This window comes from Phacochoerus africanus, chromosome 9 (genome assembly GCF_016906955.1).
Source record: "Phacochoerus africanus isolate WHEZ1 chromosome 9, ROS_Pafr_v1, whole genome shotgun sequence".
Classification (NCBI taxonomy): domain Eukaryota; kingdom Metazoa; phylum Chordata; class Mammalia; order Artiodactyla; family Suidae; genus Phacochoerus; species Phacochoerus africanus.
Genome location: NC_062552.1, coordinates 115,252,275 through 115,274,096, shown reverse-complemented (window position 1 = coordinate 115,274,096; position 21,822 = coordinate 115,252,275). Strand labels below are relative to the sequence as shown.

General features: G+C 38.6%; 1 protein-coding gene and 1 long non-coding RNA gene across 3 annotated transcripts in view; one reads left to right on the top strand and one right to left on the bottom strand.

Moving 5' to 3' along the window:
* RPS6KA5 (ribosomal protein S6 kinase A5) overlaps window positions 1-21,822 on the top strand; it is a 187,952-nt gene that overhangs the window by 122,191 nt on the left and 43,939 nt on the right. For both annotated transcript variants that reach the window (XM_047795605.1, XM_047795603.1), the window contains exons 6-7: window positions 12,078-12,161; window positions 15,020-15,123. In XM_047795605.1, coding sequence (XP_047651561.1) covers window positions 12,078-12,161; window positions 15,020-15,123 — 188 coding nt within the window. The remainder of the gene's footprint in view (window positions 1-12,077; window positions 12,162-15,019; window positions 15,124-21,822) is intronic.
* LOC125135442 (uncharacterized) overlaps window positions 18,245-21,822 on the bottom strand; it is an 82,710-nt gene continuing 79,132 nt past the window's right edge. Inside the window, exon 3 of the long non-coding RNA XR_007136961.1 lies at window positions 18,245-20,658. This is a non-coding gene — a long non-coding RNA (uncharacterized LOC125135442). The remainder of the gene's footprint in view (window positions 20,659-21,822) is intronic.

The following is a 21,822-nucleotide window of genomic DNA, read 5'->3' as shown; positions in this document are numbered from 1 at the left end:
CTCATGGCAACACCAGATCCTTAACCCACTGAGCGACACCAGGGATCAAACCCACATTCTCATGGGTACTAGTCGTCAGATTTCTTACCACTGAGCCACAATGGGAACTCCCAATATTTTGTACTTTCAATTGTCCAAGTCTTTTCACCCCTTGGTCAAGGTAATTTCTAAGTATTTTATTAATTTTTATGCTTGTTTAAATGGGATTTTATTCCCCCTTAATTTCCTTTTGGGATTATTTATTGTTAGTATATGGAAACGTAACTAATTTTGGGGTGTTGATTTTGTATCCTGAAACATTGCTGTGTGGTGTTCACTTATTAGATCTAAGAGGCTTTTTTGGTAAAAATCTTCTGGGTATTTTGCATGTACGATCATATTATCTGCAAGCAGATATAATTTTACTTCTTCCTTTCCAATTTGGAGGCCTTTTATTTCTTTTTCTTGCCTGACTGCTCTGGGTAAGACTTTCAGTGCTGTGTTAAATAGAAATGGTGAGAGGAGGCGTCCCTACCTTGTTACTGGTCTGAGAGGAAAGCTTTCAATTTTTTACCATTAAGATGTTTGCTATGGGCTTTTCATACATGGCCTTTTTACGTCGAGGTAGTTTCCTTCTAGTCCTAGCTTGTTGTTAAGTGTTTTATCATGAAAGAGTGTTGAATTTTACCTGATACTTTTTCTGCATCAGCTCCAATGATCATGTGGTTTTTGTCCTTCAGTCTGTTAATGTGGTGTATTTTTGAATTGATTTTTGAATCTTGAGCCATTCTTGCATTCCAGGATCTTGTGTGGTCATGATGTATTATCCTTTTTATGTGCTGTTGAAGTCAGTTTGCTAGTATTTTGTTAAGGAATTTTATGTCAGTTTTTATTAGCAATATTGGACTAATTGTCTTTTTTTGTGGTATCCTTCCCTGGCTTTGATATCAGTGTAATGCTGGCCTCATAAAATTAGTTTGAAAGTGTTCTCTTCAGTTTTTTTAGGACAAGTTTGAGGATTAGTGGTCCTACTACTTCTCAATTTTTCTTTTTCTTTTAAGAATTTCCCAGGAAGCCATCTGGTCCTGGGCTTTTCTTTTGGGAAATTTTTGATTACCAATTCAGTGTCCTTAGTGATTATGGGTATGTTCAGATTTTCTCTCTCTTCATGATCCAGTCTTGATAGACTGTATGTTTCTAGAAACTTATCTATTCTAGATCATTCAGTTTGTTGGTGTATAATTTAGCCTCTGGTAAGGTCTTCACTTAATTTTTTTATTTTAGTAGCATCTTTCTTTTTTTCTTAATCTAACTAACAGTTTGTCAGTTTTGTTGATCTTTTCAAATAACCAACTCTTAGTTTTGCTCATTTTTTTCTGTTTTTCTATTCTCTTTTCCTTTATTTCTACTCCGATCTATATTATTTCTTTCCTTCTGCTAATTTTTGATTTAGTTTGTTCTTTTCCTAGTTCCTTTGGGTGTAAAATTAGGTTGTGATTTCTTTGAATCTTTTAAAATGAAACCCATCCTGTCTCAGTGCACTAAGATATTATGTTCTCTTCTATTTTTCTTTTTAAAATTAGCACATTGAAATATGTAATTTATTAGGAATTCATTTATATGAGTAAATTAATTGCGTGTGTGTGTGTGTGTGTGTGTGTGTGTGTGAAGTGGGGATCTTTTTTATCTCTTTTTATGTGGATAACCCAGTTGACTGAAGTATTCGTTGAGTACTTTATCCTCTCCCTAGTGATTTGAAATGCACCTTTGTCATATGCCAAACTCCTATGCATGTTTGTGAGTCTGTTCCTAAGCTCCTCATTCAGTTCCATTTGCCTGCTTGCCTTCCCTGAGTCAAGACCAAAAATCTGAAAGTCCACAGCCTGAGTATCTTACATCTGGAAAGATGAGATCTTTCTCCTCTTCACTCATCCTGTTGTTTTCTACTTTCCCCTGACCTTTCTCCTCCCTCTTCACTATCTTCTCTATCCTTGGTCTTTTGTTCTTTCACATGAATTATGGAATTGAATTTATAAATTAATGTGTAGAAAATGCTTATCTTTGGATATGGACTCTTCCAGTAATGCATTTGCATAAATGAATATTCATATCATCTCATGTTGTCTTTTTATGACTTTCAGTAATATTTTCTAATTTTGTAATGATTTATATATAGATTTATTACTAATAACATTATAATTGTGTTCCTATTGACAAAAGTTAGAATATCTATGTTTTTCTTGGCACAGCGTAGGAATGTTGTGGATCTTGTATGAATTTATTGGTAAATTCATATTAGTTCCACTAATTTACAGATTCACTTGTATTTTTTGTGTAGATGACTATTAAAAGAATAATCAGGATTAGTATTTGTAAGTAATGATAGCTTTATATCTTTTCAATTCTGATACTTTTTATTTTGTGTGTATTTGGGCTTGGGTGGTTTGGTTTGGTTTTATTGCTCTATTAAGTTTTATATGTGTATAGTCTTGCTTTTTACTTTAAGGCCATGTGTTTTAGGTTTTAGCCATTTAGTTACAGTATCTGCCCTAGGTTTTTGATAAGTAAGTTACATTGTTAGTATAGATATAAGGAAATTCTTACAGCTTTTCTCTTTAATCACCTAGCAGTGCAAGTTACGTTCATAGGTTTTTCTTTTTCAGTGTTAAACTGTCTTTCAGTTTGGGGAACAAACTTTACTTTCTGTGGCATGTATTTTTAATATATTGTGGATTTTGTTAGCTCATATTTTATTTAGTATTTTATTGTCTAAGTTGATCTATCATTTTCCTTTCTAATATTGCATTTGTCTGATTTTGGCATCAAAGTTATACTAACATCATGAAAGGAATTTGGAATGGTTTATATAAGACAGAGATCCAGTTCCTTTGAAGGTTTCCTCTAATGCACTTCTTTAGCTATCAGGATATATTTGTTTCCTTTTTCTTTTTTTCTCTTCTAGGTTAGTGTGAGTGGCTTTTCAAATACCGATTTAATTTTTTAAAAAAATATGTATAGTTATATTCAGGTTTCAATTTCTTCTTGAATCAATGTTGGTAAGTTATGTTTTTATAGAAAATATTTTTTTTAAATTCTTTGACATCGTATTCGTAGAAGTTCCTTAGTTTTTAATCTGTATTGTGACTTTAGTAATATTTCCTTCTAAATTACTAGTATTGATTCATAACTTTCTTCTTGATCAATTTGTTAGATATTTATCTACTTTATTAGTCTCTTCCAAGAAACAACTTTTATTAAGCTTCTCATTTTTCCTATTTCTTTGATGATGTTCCTTTATTACTTTATTCCTTTTACTTTCTGTGAGTTTATTTTGTATTCTTTTTTTTAAATTTTGAGTTGGGTATCCAGCTCACTAATATTTAATCATTATTTTTTAGTGAAACTGAGTTTCTAAGAACAGCTGTAGACATATACCATATTTATTATTATTCATTGTGATTTTTCCCGTGGGCCATAAATTATTTAGAAATGGGTTCTTAAGTTTTCATGTATATAGGATCTTTGACTTACCTTTTTGTAAATGAGTTTTAATTTTATTATTTTCAGAAAATATATATGGTTTTATTTCTGTGCGTTTTGAGATTTGCTTTGTGACCTATTATTTGGTTAATTTCTGTAGATGTGCCATGTGTACCTGAAAAGACTGTGTATTCATTCTCTAATTGTCAGATATTAAGATTTGTATATTTTCATGAACATCATGCACATCTCCTATAGCTTCACCAATTATTTTCCTGCTTGATCAGTCAGTTATAAAAGAGATATGTTGAAAGTGCCCACTATGATTGCAAATTTGTCCATTTCTTCTTGGTGATCTCACCATTTTTGCTTTATATGGTTTAAGGCTCTTCAGAAATTTTTGAGGCTATTTAGGCTTGGAAGAGTGTTATTTCCCTAGTGAAATGTTCCTTTTGTTACTATGTGGTGACCCTGCCTAATTTTAATAATTTTTTTTTTTTACCTTAAAGTTCATTTTCTTGCTATTAATAAAGCTACTCCAGCTTTCTATTGGTTAGTGTTGGTCTGATATGTCTTTTTCCATCTCTTTACTTTCAATATGTCTTTGTCATTATGTTTTAGGTGTGCCTTTTGTAAATAACATATAACTGGATTTTGTTTCTGATATGTCTTTTTCCATCTCTTTACTTTCAATATGTCTTTGTCATTATGTTTTAGGTGTGCCTTTTGTAAATAACATATAACTGGATTTTGTTTTTGATCCAGAGGGTTTCAATCTTTTAACTGGTGAGTTTAATCTGTATATAATGATTGCTGATATATTTTTATTTCTCTTATCTTGCTATATGTTTCTCTTTGTGTAACATCTCTTTGCTTTTTTCCCCTTCTTTCCTATCTTCTATTTAAATGATTAAGATTCCTTTATTTCACTTTCCTAGTGGTCTAGAAGTTATATATATATATATTCTATATCTATTCTTTGAGTGGTTATTACCCTGAAATTTTTAACTTACATAGGCATACCTTGGAGATACTGTAGTTCTAGTTTCCAGACCACCACAATAAAGCAAATCACATGAGCTTTTTGGTTTCCCAATGCATATAAAGGTTATATCTACACTAAAATGTAGTCTGTTAAGTTTGCTATAAATAGCATGTCTTAAAAAGGTGCATACCTTAATTTAAAAATGCGCTATTGCTAAAAATGCCAACCATTGCCGGAGTCTTCAGTGAATCATAATCTTTTAGCTGGTGGAGGATCTTGCCTTGATGTTGACGGCTGCTGACTGATCAGGGTGGTGGTTGCTGAAGGAGGGGGTCACTGTGGCAATTCCTTAAAATAAGACAGTGATGAAGTTTGTCACATCAGTTGAGTCTTCCTCTTCACAAACAATTTCTCTGTAGCATGCAGTGATGTTTGATAACGTTTTATCCAAAGTAGGACTTCTTTCAAAACAGGAAACCTCTCAAACCCTGCCACTGCTTTATAAACTAAGTTTATATAGTATTCTAAATCCTTTGTTGTCATTTCACCAGTCTTAACAGAATCTTCATCAGAAATATATTTCATCTCAAGAAACCACTCTTTGCTCCCCTGCAAGAAACAACTTGCCATCTGCTAAAATTCTGTTGTAAAATTGCAGCAATTCAGTCACATCTTCAGGCTTGACCTCTAATTCCAATTCTTTTGCTTTTCCCTCCACATCCTTCCACCATACTTCCTCCACTGAAGTCTTGAACCCCTGAAAGTCACACATGAGGGTTGGAATCAACTTTTTTCAAACTCCTGTTAATGTTAATATTGGTATTTTTATCTTTTCCCATGAATCACAGATATTCTTAATGGCATCTAGAATGGTGAATCCTTTCCAGAAAGGTTTTCAGTTTACTTTGCCCAAATCCATCAACTGTAGCCTTAAATGTGTTTCCTAAGTAGTAAGACTTGAAAGTTGAAATTACTTCTTGATCAACGGGCTACAGAATGTATGTTGTGTTAGGAGACACGAAAATAACATTTATCTTGTCAGAGCTATTGAGTGATAAGATGCATTGTCAATTAACAGTAATATTTTGAAAGGAATCTCATTTTCTGGGCAGTAGGTCTTAGCAGTGGGCTTAAAATATTCTGTAAACCATGTTAATAAACAGATGTGCTGTCGTCCAGGCTTCGTTGTTTCATGCAAAGAGCATAGGCAGAGTAGATTTAGCATAATACTTAAGGACTGTAGGATTTTCTTTGTCTTTTTACTATTTCTTTGGGCCGCTCCCGCGGCATATGGAGGTTACCAGGCTAGGGGTCGAATTGGAGGTGTAGCCCCTGGCCTACGCCAGAGCCACAGCAACGCAGGATCCGAGCCGAGTCTGCAACCTACACCACAGCTCACGGCAACGCCGGATCGTTAACCCACTGAGCAAGGCCAGGGACTGAACCCGCAACCTCATGGTTCCTAGTCGGATTCATTAACCACTGCGCCACGACGGGAACTCCAAGGACTGTAGGATTTTCATAATGGTAACTGAAAAGTCACCAGCAGCATTAACCCCTAACAAGAGAGTCAGCCTATCCTTGGAATCTTTGAAGTCAGGCATTGGCTTCTCTTTTCTAGCTATGAAAGTTCTAGGTGGCATCTTCCAATAAAAGGCTTTTTTGTCTACCTTGAAAATCTATTGTTTAGTGTATTCCCCTTTGTTAATTATCTTATATGCCCTGCATATGCAGTGATAATTTAACTGAGTATATCTAGGGAGTTTCCGTCATGGCTCAGCTGAAACAAATCTGACATGCGTGAGGACACAGGTTCAATCCTTGGCCTCGCTCAGTGGGTTAAGGATCCTGCATTGCCATGAGCTGTGGTGGAGATCGCAGACATGGCTTGGATCTGGCGTTGCTGTGGCTGTGTCATAGGTGGCAGCTAAAGCTCTGATTTGACCCCTAGCCTGGGAACCTCCATGTGCTGAGGATGCAGCCCTAAAAAGACAGAAACTTAAATAAATAAATAAACATATCTAGGAATGGAGTAGGTTTTTGATATTTTTTATTGTAAAATAAAACATACAAAAAAACCCCAGAAGTTTTGTGAATTATTATAAGGCAGATAACTCTTAAGACCACCACTTAATTTAAGAAATAGAGATTTTCCTGGATATGTTTTTATTTAGTCTGCTTAGGACTCTTTAAACGTTTAGGATAATTTTCTCAAATATATCATATACTTTACAGATTTTTCTCTTTAGTTGTATCCACTCTGTTTAATCTGCCTGTTTTTATATTTTTTCATGTATACGTTCTATTTTATTCTCTTTCATAGCCTAGTCTTTTCTCTGCTGCTGTATTGTTTGATGGATGTCTTCCTTTGTGTCTTTCGCCTTTTACAACATACTTGTCTTGTCTAGATTGTTATTCTAGCGTTTCAAGTAATCCTTCTGTTTTGTTCGCACAGTCTAGTTCACTGATTTGTAATTTTGAGATGCCAGGGCTCTGTGTGGATTCTGAGCTAGCTAAATTGTGGGCATGTCTCTGCTTCTGTCACGTGTTCTGGAGTATCACTATGTTGGATGGGATTTTCTCACTGTAAATTTAGGTCCCAAGTCTACCCGAGCCATAAGCCTAGGGATTTGATTTCACAAGAGGAACATTTATTTGTTTTTAAATCAAGGGCTCAGACAGAAACAAACCTGTGCTGCTGGGTGAGTTTATTTTGTCCCTGGACTTGGCTTTCCGCTGAGGGGTCAGCTTTCTTACACTCCAGACTTTACATAAGAATGGTAATTCCAGTCCACCTTATTGGAGCTGAGGGCCTCATCTTTTGTCCTTGGAAGAGTGTTGCAATTCAAGCTCCAGGATGGCTGAGACCTGGGACAACTCCCTTCCCTCCCTTTGTGCTGCTGTGGCCCAAGTCCTATGCCCACGTCTGATTCCTGTACCCTCTCTGTGGCTGGCACCTAGCCATTCCCCTTTCTCTCTTGTGAGCACAGACTTGGATGATTGGCATTGCACTACTTCTTTTTAAAAATCCAACATTTCTAGATATGTGTCGGGAAGAGATTTGTCAAAATTTGGATGAGGAACAAAATCCAGGATGAGGGAAGAAATCTTTTCACTGGAAATTTTATATTTAACTCACAAATTTATCTCTCATAGGCAGATAAGATAAAAATAAAACACTGGCAAATAAAAACTAGGCATGATTTGGCATCCCCACTGCGGCTCAGCAGGTGAAGGACCTGACATCATCTCCCTGAGGATGCAGGTTGGACACTGGCCTCACTTAGTAGATTAAGGATCTGGCGTTGCCGTGAGCTGTGGCGTAGTCACAGATGTGGCTCGGATCTGGTGTTGCTATGGTTGTGGCATAGACCTCAGCTGCCACTCCAGTTCGACTCCTAGCCTGGGAACTTCATATGCCACAGCCGTAAAATGAAAAAAAAAATGACTAGGCATGATTTAACCTAGTGTTTATCGAGAAATGCCTGAGAGTTTGGCAGTTGAGCTCCTATTTAGATGCTTCCTTGGAAGGAAACTTTTTTTTTTTTTTTTTGTCCAGTGTTCTCAGATCCTTCTCTCTAAGGCACAATGAAGCCTCCTTGATCAGCTGATACTTGAACTCGAGAATATTCTGCGTTATGTGCCAAGATGGTGCACAAACTGCTTTTACTATTTTGACATTCACTTAAATTCTCCTTCCCAGTCTTTTCCCATTGTAGTAGCTTTGATCAAAAATATTGCTTACAAAATAGTGTGTACTTAAATGGTAAATAGGCTGATGCCTATCTCCTTGAGAAAAATACTAAAGATTTTTGAACAAATAAACAGTAGTCATAGTAGAGTTTAGCTATGCACACTTAGCCTTCTTATGTCATAGTTCATTTTTTGTGTGTGTGTGTCCCCACCAGAGACTTCCCCTTGTTATACCTCTTCAGTTTGTCTTATGGGTAGAATTATTTGAAAGGCATGCAGTATACACTCTAAAATTGTGTTTATCTGCCTTCATGGGCAGATAACACAAATTCATAAGTTAAAATTGGGGCTCTTTTTCCACATGGAAGATAAACTCTTGGGAAATTGAGGCTGACACACTAAAAGTGAGAACCCAGACTGAAAGTTAGTACCACTTTCATTTGGGGCAGAGGAAGAGGAAGCAGAAACAGAGTTGCAAGGGGCTAAAATGGCAATGTTTTAAAATAAGAGACAGGCTTAAGAAATGTTTTCTTTGTTTACCATTATTCCTTAGTGACTGGAACTTCCCAACACTTGAGCTTCATTTTTTTCTGTCTCCTGGAATTTTTATCAAATAAATAACTCTTTATTATTTGTTCATGTAAATAACCACTTCCCTTCCCCCTACCCTCCCCCAGCAAAAACAAAAACAAAAACAAAAACAAAACAAAACAGAGAAGCCACGATGAATTTTAAAAGAGCTCAAAAATCCCAAGGAAGGTAGAGGAAATATCTTTGAGGACTGAATGTGGGTCTGAGCTTCCTGTCTATCAGGACAATAGAGAACTAAGCAGCACAGTTGCATAGCTCTCATTGTACCGTAAAGAAAAAAAAGACATGGGAAGTAGTGACGACTGTCAGATCTTTCTCACAGTAATCAATAAGATCCCTATGTTTCATACCTGTTTTACGTTGAATTTGTGAAAATCTAGTGTTTTGAAGAAGAGGGTGCAGATTTTCATGACTTTCAAGTGGTCAAATGTAACCATTGTCTAATATGTAGAGGGAGATATGTGTAATTCCAAAATGCTTTGTAATATAGATCTGCCTGTAAGTGGATATGAAAATGTGTATGTCCTAAAAAGTCTAGTTTTCTGAAAAAAAACAAAACAAAGCAAAAATTAGACAAGTTGGAGTTCTGGCTGTGGAGCAGTGGGTAAAGGATCCAGCATTGTCTCTGCGGTGGCCCGGGTTGCCGCTGAGGCATTGGTTTGATCCCCATCCCAGCACAGTGGGTTAAGGATCCAGTGTTGCTGCAGCTGTGGTGTAGGTCACAGCTGCGGCTCAGATTCGATCCCTGGCCCAGGATCTTCCATATGCTGCAAATGTGGCTGAAAACGGAAAAAAAAAAAAAAAAAAAATCAGAAGAAGCAATAAATCAAAACTTGTGAATTCCCATTGTGGCTCGGTGGTAACGAACCTGACTAGTATCCATGAGGATGTGGGTTCGATCCCTGGCCTTGCTCCATTGGGTTAAGAACCTTGGCTGTGAGCTGTGGCCTAGATTGCAAATGCAGCTTGGATCCCGCATTGCTGTGGCTCTGGTGTAGGCTGTCAGATGCAGCTCAGATTCGACCCCTAGCCTAGGAACTTTCATATGCTGCAGGTGTGGCCCTAGAAAAAAGCAAAAAACAAACAAACAAACACCCTTGTGACCTTTTAATTCATAAACCAGTCTGGAGAATTATTTTTTTTTAGTATATCTACATTTGATCTAGGATATGTTTTAAAGATATCTTTTAAGATGAGATCAAATGACACAGACATAGTAAACCAACTCATGGTTACTGAAGGGAAAATGGGGGATGGATAAATTTGGAATTTGGGAGTAACAAATACACACTACTATATATAAGATAAACAGCAAGGACTTACTACCTAGCACAGGGAACTATATTCAGTATTTTGTAATAACCTGTAATGGAAAAGAATCTGAAAAAGAATATGTATGTTCTGAATCACTTTGCTGTCACCTGAAATGTGAATCAACTATACTTAAACTAAAAAATTAATTAATGTAGGGGTTCCCTGGTGGCTCAACTGGTTAAGGATCCAGTGTTTTCACTGCTGTGGCTCTTGTTACAACTGTGGCATGGGTTCTATCTGTGGCCCAGCAACCTCCAAATGTCATGGGCACGGCCAAAAAAAAAAAGTAATTAATTTCAAAAACGAGTTAACTGTAACTCACCAAAACAAGACGAGATCAAATGATAATTACTATGACTTAGTAATTTTTATCTGTTTATGTCAGCTATACAGTGATTTTTGCTATATATTCTTAAAAGAGCTATTGCATAATGAGTAGTATATCAACTAAAAACACTGCATATGTAGTTTTGTGAAGTTTGGAATGTTTTTAAAAGTAATTTTGTAGTGTTTCTTTTTCAATAATTCAGTGACAAGGTAAATGCTTCCTAATATATACCTGATTTTTCTATCTAAGCCTGTCAGACAAAATATATGAAGTTTTCATTTACTTTTTATATGTGAATTTATATGGAATCAGTTTTACTTAGCTTTAATCTTTCTAGCAGTTGGATACAAAAATCAGCATTTGGTCCTGAAGTGATGAAACAGAGAGACAATGACATTTGATGTGTGATTTACATTAGCTATTCCATAGGATTATTCTGCCAGCTAATAAGAAAGGAAATTTCTGCAGATCTAAGCATGATTGAATTATTTCTTTCAGTTTCTAGGGGAATAGTAATCTTTCTGCATATATAGTATAAAAAAAGAAAAAGTAAGTTATAAACCATATTAATTGTATGTACATAAAATTATTTATATAAAATTATTGAGCTATATGTCATAATTAAGTAGTTTTAATACATTCGTTATCACAGGGTTTGAATAAATTCATTGCATTCATTATCTCCAGGCTTAACTTTCAGCCAGTAAAGTTGGGGACTTTACCACTTCTATAACTTCACTGAGATAGTGTTCTTTATGTTTAAATTGGTAAATAAGAAGCATGCATCTTTCTCTTGAAACCTTGTTAGTGAAAGAAGAGTAAAGTGTAAATTGAAAAGCTTCCTCTAAAACAATTTTGTAAAATATTTTAATGACACCAAAATGCCTTTAAAATTTCAGATATAGCCATACAAATGTATATTATTAAAGAGTAATTATTTTCCCCTAATATATCTTTATAACAATTCAGATATTCTCCTTTATTCCATCGAGACATGACACAGTTGGTCATTTTTTAAATTAATTTTTTAGATTAACTTTCAGGCTGATATATTAAATTAGACTTTTTTTTAAAGTCCTACAAAAGAGAAGCAACTGTCTTAAGCGACAATATTTTTTTAAAGGCAGTTTATCACTAAGCCTATCATTGGCAGTCCCAACTTAAACATGGTGGTTAAATCAGAGGGATTCTTTTCATCCTTTTTCATTGTTGGGCTCCCCATTTCCTCTGAAGCATTTGCTCTTCCTTTCCCCTTCAGGTTTCCCATTGGTTTCCCAGTCTTGCCTATCTGGAAATACAGTGATTTACACTAAAACTGTTAAGTATCCCATGTTCCCTACTAGGACTAGTTACATTCCTACGAGAACAGTTAAAGAAATCAGTGATTGAAATATATACACATACAAAAAAGAAGAAGGGTGAATGAGTGGATTTGTGAATAGATGAATGGATGGAGGGAGGCACGGATGGAGGGATGATAGTAGGCTATCAGGCCTGGGGAGTCTTTCTGCCGGGACATTCACCCATTGACCTCGTATTGGATGTGTGTGTATATTCATCTGCCCTGGTGGAAAGATGGTCTGCCAAGTAGATTCTGCCTCTGCTTTGCTACTGTGGTGCATCTCGGTACTGATGTGTAATATTAACTGTTTTTGTCACTTACCATACCAGCTTAAAATCAGATTCCTTTTTGTTTGTTTGTTTAAGGCTGAAAGAGCCTATTCCTTTTGTGGAACTATTGAATACATGGCCCCAGATATTGTCAGAGGAGGAGATTCAGGACATGACAAGGTATGTTCTATTTTTGATACTTTTTGATCTATCTTTATAAAATGTATAATAGGACTCCTACTTAATAACTTAGATGCAGTCTCTTCAACAGTCCTCTTTCTGGTGTTGTTTTATTTTTTTTTTCTTTTCCTTTCCTTCCACAAATATCTAGTGTCTTGGAAGAAAGGTAATAGAAAAGTTAGAACATTCTAGATTTCTTTTTTTTTCAGGTATTATTGATGAGAATAATTTTTGTTTTATAATAACACTCTTGTTAAAAGGAAACCTCAAAATCAACTAATTCTTCAAACAAAAGTGTCATGTCTTGAGCAAAGCAGCAGTTATAATGGTACTTAAAGCAAAAATCACTTTCTGTCTGTTGCATGGGACCTGGTCTTTTGGCACACAACTGAGCCCAGTGCAATGCAGAGGTGTCACTGAATGCATAAACACTGCTCATTGTTCCTGTAGGAGTCACGTCATGCTGAGTGATTTTGAACAATGCTTATTGACATTATTGATTTCTGCTAGAAAAAGACATACAGAGACACACAGTTGACTATTTCACCTTTGTCGATATTTGCTTTCTAAGAGATTATTAAAATAAGAATCTCGTATTTTCTTATTCCCAATTTCTTTCTTTCTTTCTTTCTTTTTTTTTTTTTTTTTGCTTTTTAGGGCCGCACCTGCAGCGTATGGAGGTTCCCAGGCTAGGGGTTGAATGGAGGCTACAGCTGCTGACCAACAACGCAGCTCACGGCAATGCCAGATCTTTGACCCACTGAATGAGGCCAGGGATCTAACCCACAACCTCACGGTTCGTGGTTGGATTCGTTTCTGCTGTGCCACGATGGGAACTCCCTTATTCCCAATGTCTGCTTTTAATTTTGTAATGATACTGGAGGCTTTGTTAATTATCTCATCAACAGAAAAAAAAAAAAAACCCACTGTAACAATCCCTGGAGAAAGAAAAAAATTCTCCATTCAAGATAGTCTAAGTTTGTTTTCCTAAGCCCTTGAAAAAGCTAAGTTTTTTCCTCCTCCCTTCCCTTCGTATATGCAAAATGAAGATTGTAGATGAAGCTAAGTAGTTATAAAGTCCAGATCACATATTTTTTCTTCCTGTATTAAAGGGTACACATTGGTTTAGTTCTTTCTTAACACTTCTGCTTTGATAATAATTTTCTCCAAATAACAGAGTTCCCGTGTGGCTCACAATAATTGTCTCCAAATAAGGAATTCTGGCTATTTTTTTGCTCCTCGTCTCCCCCTCTTCCTCATTCCCTTTCCAGATCTCACATATACAATACGAATATCCTAAGTGTGGAGACTCGGTGGTCTCGTTGCTAATGACTAATCATATATTGAAGAGCCCCAGGGAAAGGTCGAGCTTGTGTGGAACTGGTTTCAGTCCATGACTAGGAATTTGATTATAGATCTGTATCGTTTTAGGAGCATAGTTTCACATCCAGCGTTTTAAGTGTTCTGACTCAGATGACTGTTCAGCTGCTTGTAAAAATAAGAGAATTGAATTGGTTTAGTTTATTTGTTATTGTTTATTTTATTTTTATTTTTAGGGCCGCACCCACGCCATATGGAGATTCCCAGGCTAGGGGTTGAATCGGAGCTGAAGCCACCCGCCTGCCTCACAGCCACAGCAACAAAGGATCCGAGCAGAGTCTGCAACCTACACCACAGCTCACCGCAACACTGGATCCTTAACCCACTGACCAAGGCCAGGGACCAAACCGGCTTCTGCATGGATGCTAGTGGGGTTCATCAACCGCTGAGCCACGACGGGAACTCCGCATTTGTTATTGTTATTTATTTTCTTGAAAATAGCTATAGGCTCACAAATTTGCATCATCTCTCTGAAACCTTGGCTTTGCAATTTGGAAGCAGAGTTTACAATTTTAGTATCAGTTAATCTCTCATTCGTATAAGCCCATATATTCAACAATTGTTGAAGTCTTGATTTACTTAATTGTAAAATAACTAATGTTCAAAATATCAAGATTCTTTAAATTATATATAATTTGCTGTGCTCTCAGTGCAGGTAACTGCTTTTATAAATTGTTTTCCAATGTAGATCACATTTTATTTTATATTATTTTCAATCTCTCTATGAAGACTGTTAGATTTATGTATTAGTTTCCATAAGAGGAATTGATTTAGGTGGTTATGAAAAAGGAACCTGTTTTCATGGGATTTTCTTTCTTTAAGAAACTTCACATTTATTGGAACTGAATAACTAATAAAAATGGTGGCGCAGTGGTTAACGAACCCGACTAGGAACCATGAGGTTGCGGGTTCAATCCCTGGCCTTGCTCAGTGGGTTAAGGATCTGGCATTGCCGTGAGCTGTGGTGTAGGTTACAGATGCAGCTCGGATCCCACGTTGCTGTGGCTCTGGCATAGGCTGGTGGCTGCAGCTCCATTTAGACCCCTAGCCTGGGAACCTCCATATGCCGCGGGAAGCAGCCCTAGAAAAGGCAAAAAGACCAAAAAAAAAAAAAAGCTAATTGGTACTTTTTCCCCCTATCATAAATCCCAAGATTTTACTTAAAATTTTGAAAATTTATTTTAAATTTTAAAAGTTAACTGAAGTAAAACATTACTAGTTTAGGAAATAATTGAAACACTTTCAGCCCCTCGATTGACTTCGCCATGCTTAAATTCTATTCTGATGATACCTAGATGTTTCTCCTCTCAGTGTCTTTCTTGCATGTGCTAATTTAATGCTCCTTGCACAGAAACCTATGTACAAAATCTTTTTGTCAAGATATCGTTTAAATATACAGCTTTATTTTGTTTGTCTTACTTTCTTACAAAATATAATTAGTTAACATTCTAGAAAATGAAATTACTGTTGTTTTGTAGGCGGTTGACTGGTGGAGTTTAGGTGTTCTGATGTATGAATTACTAACCGGAGCATCTCCTTTCACTGTGGATGGCGAGAAGAATTCCCAAGCTGAGATATCTAGGTAAGATCTAACAAAATAAAATGAATGTATTGTTTTCTCAAAGAAACTTATCAAATTTCCGCATTTAGGCTTATAGAGAAAGTAATTTTTCAGTGAAGGTAAACCAGAATGGTGTGTAAGTGGTAAATTTCCATGTGTATTCCTATAGGATGTAGATACGTAGCCTTTCTGTTTCTTTGCATTTTATGTGCCCAATTAGATCTTAATTTTTATAGATGGTGTCATAATTTTTGTGCTCTCCAAAGCACTTAGCATATTATCTTAACCTAGCCTTTATTTGCTGGTTACTTTTTCCCCATGGAATACATAATGTTATTTCTTTTGACTTGAACATAACAGTGATATTTTTCAAATCATGGATGAAGGCACAATAGAAACAAATAGCATAAAACCACCCTCTTAGAGGTAATCATAGCATTCTGCTCTTTCTTTCCTACGTAGCAGTTACCACAATTGCAGTGTTACATTTTTGTTTGTAATTATTTGATTAATGTCTGTGTCCCCCACTAGATTGTAAGCTCTGTGAGAGCCAGGGGCGGGTCTGGCTTCAGTCCTCTGCATTGTATGCTTAGTGCCAGGACAGTGCTTACCATGCAGAGTTCAATAAATGTTTTTGAAATGAAATGAGCGAATGAACAAATAAATGAAGAGTGATTAAAACATCATACTAATTACTAGTTATGTTTTTGTCCTGTTTTTACTTGAATGTTAATAACTTTGAGCACAGATTTGACATAAAATTGAAACTCCCACTTTCTTACCAAGTTGGGAAAACACCTTGGTGAGGGACCAATTAACTTTCCTGCCTGAAACAATTTTTTAAATGGGAAAAATATATGACACAACAGTATTGAAGGCACTGACTGTCTCGCATGAAGCACAGTGGACACAGAGACAGGAAATCAACGAGGCGAGCCCTGTGGTTGTCCAGCTTACTGACTTGAGAATATCCAGGTGGGAGTGCAGGAGGCGAAACACTAGTGGAGCTGAAATGGAAATGATGGTCCTGGAAGACCAGGGAGCTGGAGTTCGCAGGGCAGCAGTGGAGAGGAGAAAGCTGCCAAGGGAGTTCTCCGATGGCCTAGCAGGTCAAGGCTCCTGCATTCTCACCACTGTGGCTCTGGTTGCTGCTTGGTGGCGCAGGTTCAATTCCTGGCCTGGGACTTCCATATGCTGTCTATGTGGCAAAAAAGAAAGAAAGAAAACTCAGAAAGAAAGCTGCCAAGAGAGAGAAATCCAGAGACTTACACAAGGTACCCCTCAAGTACTATTCAACTAAGTATTGATAAGCACACGTGTGTGAGGGAACGACTCAATTAAGATGTTATTTCTCTCCAAACTGATCTATAGATTCAACACAATTACAATCCCAACAGGCTTCTCTACCCCTCTTTTTTTATGTAAAAATTGGCAACCTAGGTCTAAGTGCCTAGAACCTGGAATAGCCAAATCACCTTTGAAAAAGTAGACCAATGTTGATTTGAAGACTTATAAGCTACAACAGTTAGACACTGTGGTGTTTGTATCCGAATAGACCAATCATGGATGAAATACAATAGAATCCAGATATAGGGACCTGATTTTTTTAACAAAGTTTCGAATTCAGTTTGATGGAGAAAAGATAGTTTTTCAACAAATGATGCTGAAACCGTTGGCTATCATATGAGAAAAGAACTAACTTTGATAAATTGCATCATAGAAAATTTTTAAATGGATCACAGACCTAAATGTAAAACTTAAAATATAAAATTTTTGGAAGAAAACATAAAGAAAAATATTTGTGACCTTGGGTTAAGCAAAATTTTCTTAGGTAAGACACAAAAATCCAGTCTATAAAAGCAAACATTGATAAGTTGGACTTCATCAAAATCAAATACGTCTGCTCTTTGAAAGAAAAAACTGTTAAGAGAATGGAAAGACAAGCTAAAACTGGGATAAAATTACAAATCATGTCTGATAAAGGACTGGTATCCAGAATATATAAAGAACTCTTAAAACTCAAGGAGAAAAAAACCCTCCATTTTTTTAAAGGGGCCAAAGATTCGAACAGACAGTTCAACAAAGATCAATGGGTGGCAAATGAGCATATAAAAAGATGACCAGCATCATTAGTCTTTAGGGAGATGCAAACAAACCGCAATGAGATACCACCGTGTACTCCCTGGAATGGCTGAAAATAAAGTGACTGTCTATACCCAGGGATCTCCACAGGGAAGTAGAAACAATAGGATGTACACATGTATCTATAAAAGGAGATTGACTGTAAGGAATCAGCTCGCGGGATTATGATGGCTAAGAAGTCCCACGATCTGCCACCTGCAAGCTAGAGACCCAAGAAAGCCATGGTGCAATTCCAGTCCAAGTCCGAAGGCCTCGGAATGAGAAGAGCCTCTCAGTAGCGTAAATCCCAGTCCAAGGACAGAAGACCAGTGTCCCAGGTTGGGCAGGAGGCAGGCAGGCAGGGACCCAACCCTCCCTCTGCTTCTCTTTCTGTTCAGGCCCCTAGGGGATTGGATGGTGCCCACCCGCATTGAGGAGAGGATTCAAATGCTAACCTCATCCAGAAACACCCTCACAGATGTGTCTAGAAATAATGTTTCATCTCAGCCTGTGGCCCAGTCAAGTGACACTTAAAGTTAACCATCCTAGGTCCAGCCCCTGTCAACTTGGCAGCCATTTGCGTCACCTTAAACCATACTTAATCTCCAAAGACATTTACAAGGTCATAATTCCACCTAACATGATGCAGCTGTCCTGAAAACCCACTAACCCCTTCCCCAGAAGAGGATGTAATGTCCTCGAGTGGTATAGTGACGTTTGCTCTGCTCCTTGAAACCCCAACTTAAATACCATGGTATGAATTTAAAATACCTAAATACCAGAGTTCCCTGATGGCCTAGTAGATAAGGATTCTGTATTGTCACTACTGCGGCACGGGTTCAGTTCCTGGCCCAGGAACTTCCACGTGCCATGGGCATGACCAAATTAAAGCAAAAAGAAGGAAATTTTTGAAAAAAAAAATGAAATACTTAAATAGCATGATATAAAGTCAACACATCTTATCTTACATGATGAAGGAATAAGGGAGGAAAGAAAACAAATATGTATATTTATACGCACTTATATCCATAGCAAAATAAGGAGAAAATACTCGTGGTAGTTATAGTCCTCATTTCTCTAACTGGTTTGGGGATCATAACTGGTATTTGTAACCACCTTCTTCCACTACCCACTTTGCATTCCTTTTTGCCTTCAACAGGTACCTCAGCTGGTCATGGTTCATTACCTTGTGGTGTGAACCAAACCTTTACTCCCAAAGAGTCTGGGCCATTAGTGGTCCTTCCCTGCCTAGGTGGAGTTGCAGTTGTCAGTTGACCTTAATCACAGGGCTTAGAACTACTAGACTCTCTAAGGCATCTCCTCTATTCCAGACATACTTCCTTCCTTCATTGTGCACGAGCAGTCCAGGTTCCCCTGGGAGTGTGGATCGTTCACCCCAACCAATGTCACGCTCCTTTTGCCTATTGATCTAGAGGCAAGAGGAGTCCAAAGTGGCTGATGGCAATTTCCATTTCCAGTTCAGTGGAATCACGTTATATCTCTTGGAGGAAGTTTTACTCCTTCTAGAACTAAGATCTCTAGGCTGGCTGGGCATAAAGTCATGGGAACAGAAAGCGAAAATTTTGCCAGTGGGTCACTCCCATATCTACCCCTTGATTTCTGTACCCATGAATCCTGGTTATGGCACACATGGTGGATGTTGATTCAGAGCACACACAGCCTTCTGGAGAACCTTTTCGCCTAGCTCACACTGTAACTGAGTCTTCAAAAGGCCATTCCACCGTCCTGTCAGGCCAGCTGCTTCGAGATGGTAAACATGGTAAGACCAGTGAGTTCCACGAGTGTGGGCCCATTGCTGCTGTGAAGTGAGTTCCTCCATCAGAAGCAGTGCTGTGTGGAATCCCTTGAAGTACATAAGACATTCTGTAAGTCCATGGATGGCAGTTTTGGTAGAAGTGTTGCATGCAGGAAAAGCAAACCCATATCCATAATGCCTATCCTAGTTAGAACAAAACGCTGTCCCTTCCGTGATGGAAACAGTCCAGTGTCATCAACCTGCCACCAGTAGCTGGCTGTCTACCCTGGGAACTGGTGCCATATTGGGTACTCGTGTTGGTCTCCACTGCTGGCAGATTGAGCCCGTGTGGTGGCTGAAGCCGGGGCAGCTTCGGCGAGTGGAAGTCCATGTTGCTGAGCTCATGCATAAGCTCCATCTCTGCCACCATGGTCACTTTGTTCATGAACCCACTGGCTGATGACAGGGGTAAGTGACGAGGCTGCCTGGTATCCCCAAAACAGACCATCCTGTCCACTTGACTATTAAATCCTCCTCTGTTCAGGTCGCCCTTTGGTGAGCATTCACATAGGACACAAATATCTTTGCATTTTTGCCCAGAGCTGTCTATCCACTTATCTTCCCCAGATAGCTTTGTCAATTAGACTTCCTTGTCACCAATTTTCCAATCATATTCCTTCCAAGTCTCTTACCATCCAGTCAAAACATTGGCCACAGCCCATGACTTAGTATAGAACTGCATGTCTGGCTATTTCTCCTGAGTAAAAATAAAATGAGATGCATTGCTCCTGTTGTCCACTGGCAAGATTCACTTTCACCCTTGCATATCGTGCAGAACCATCTATAAACCAAGCCTGAGTCTTCTCTTCTTCCATCAGCTGTGGTAGGGGACTCCCCAGGAGGCCATAGACGCAGGCTGGGAGAGAGAAGGCAGTGTGCCAGGAGTGGGGACCGTGGGCATTTGGGGCCACTTCTTCATGTAACACATGTGTGCCTTCAGCACCTATTGGCCCAATCTCATGTATGCCAATTCCATTTGATGATAGAGGGTTGCTGTGCACTCCCAACTCCATGGCTTGGTAGATCAGATAACAATTTATGATGGGCATCTCAGGTTTCATGTGACTTGGGGACATATAGTTAAGTGTTCATTCTCTACCCGTAGCCGACCAGGAGCTGTTTCTCAAAAGGAGTGGTTTTGTTCCAGAATACTAAGGGCCTGTGCTTCTGTCCCCTCTCGGGGCTGCCAGAGGCTCCCAGTGCATCCCAGTCTGCCACTTCAAGCACCAGTGGATCTGCTGGACCAGATGAACCAAGTGGAGAGAAGGTTGCACTGTGGTCTGGACCTGGTGTGGAACCTTCTCTTATTCTGGACCCCACTCAGCAGCAGCTTTTTGGGTCACTTGGTAAATGAGCCGGAGTAACAGCCCCAAATGAAGAATATGTTGCCTCTGAAATCCAGAGGCCCCCGAGGCATTGTGCCTCTGTTTTGATGCTGGGAGGGGCCAGCTGCAACAACTCATCCTTCACCTTGGAAGAGAGATCGATGTGCCCTATGTCACCGGACTCCTCGAAATCTGCTACAGTAGAAGCCCCTGAATTTTAGTCAGATTTATTTCTTCTTGCTCACCAGGTCCAGTCGGCATAAAGCAATCCATGTAATGGACCAGTGTTCTTATCTATGGAAAAGAAAAGTGATCAAGAGTTTTGTGAACTAAATTATAATAACACAGGGCTAGAGAATGGATGACCCCTAAGGTAGGACAGTGAGCCTCCACTGTGGGCCTTGCCAGCTGAAAGGAACTCCTTTGGGTGGGCCCTGTGGATGGGGCTGGAGAAAAATAGATTTTCCAGAACAGTAGTTGCATTCCAGGTACCAGGGGATGTATTCATTGGTTCAAGCAATGAAACCACATCTGGTACAGCTGCTGCAATCAGAGTCACCGCCTGATTAAATTCACAATAATCCACTGTCATTCTCCGAGACCCATCCATCTTCTGCAACAGGCCAGAGAGGCCACTTCCGTGGGGCTGTGGTGGGAATCCCCACTCCTGCATCTTTCAAGTCCTCGCTGGTGGCCCGAATCTCGGCAGTGCCCCCAGGAATGCCATACCGCTTTTCGATTCCCTATTTTCCAGGTAGAGGCAGTTCTAATGGCTTTCACTTGGCCTTTCCCACCAGACCTGTGTTCATCTCCACAGTGAACCCATGTAGGGATTCTGCCAGCTACTAAGTCTCTTTTCCAATTATGCATTCTGGACCTAGGAAAATACCACAGGTTGGGATCAGGTCTCCACTGAATCCATTGTGAGATGGACTGGAGGTAAAACTCCACTGACCACCTGACCTCCATCAGCCCCTGCTCTGACTGCTGGACCACAGGAATGTTTCAAGTCTCCTGGAATTAGTGTCACTTCAGAACCAGTGCCTAGTCGTCCTCAAGTGGTCTGAGGGTTTCCTTTTCCCCAGTGTGCAGTTACTCTAGTAAAAGGCCATAGGTCCTTCTGGGGACAACTAGGAGAAAGCTTAACAGGATAAGTTTTCAGGGTCCTTCCTCAAGGTGAGCCACCCTCCCCTGTGAGTATATACACTGGCTCACGGGGGGAATTGTGGGGGGAAGGATGACAGAGGAACACAGGGAAGCTTTGGAGGGTGTGGGGCTGTCATTATTTGATTGTGGGGATGGTTTCACAGGTGTAAACATGGGTCAAAATCTATCCACTTGTACACTTTATGTGGTGAGTTTATTGTGCATCAGTTTTACTTCAATAAAACTGCTAAATTTTTTTTTTTAGAATTAGAATGTACTTTTTACAGGACAGGTTAGAAAGTAAACGATGTC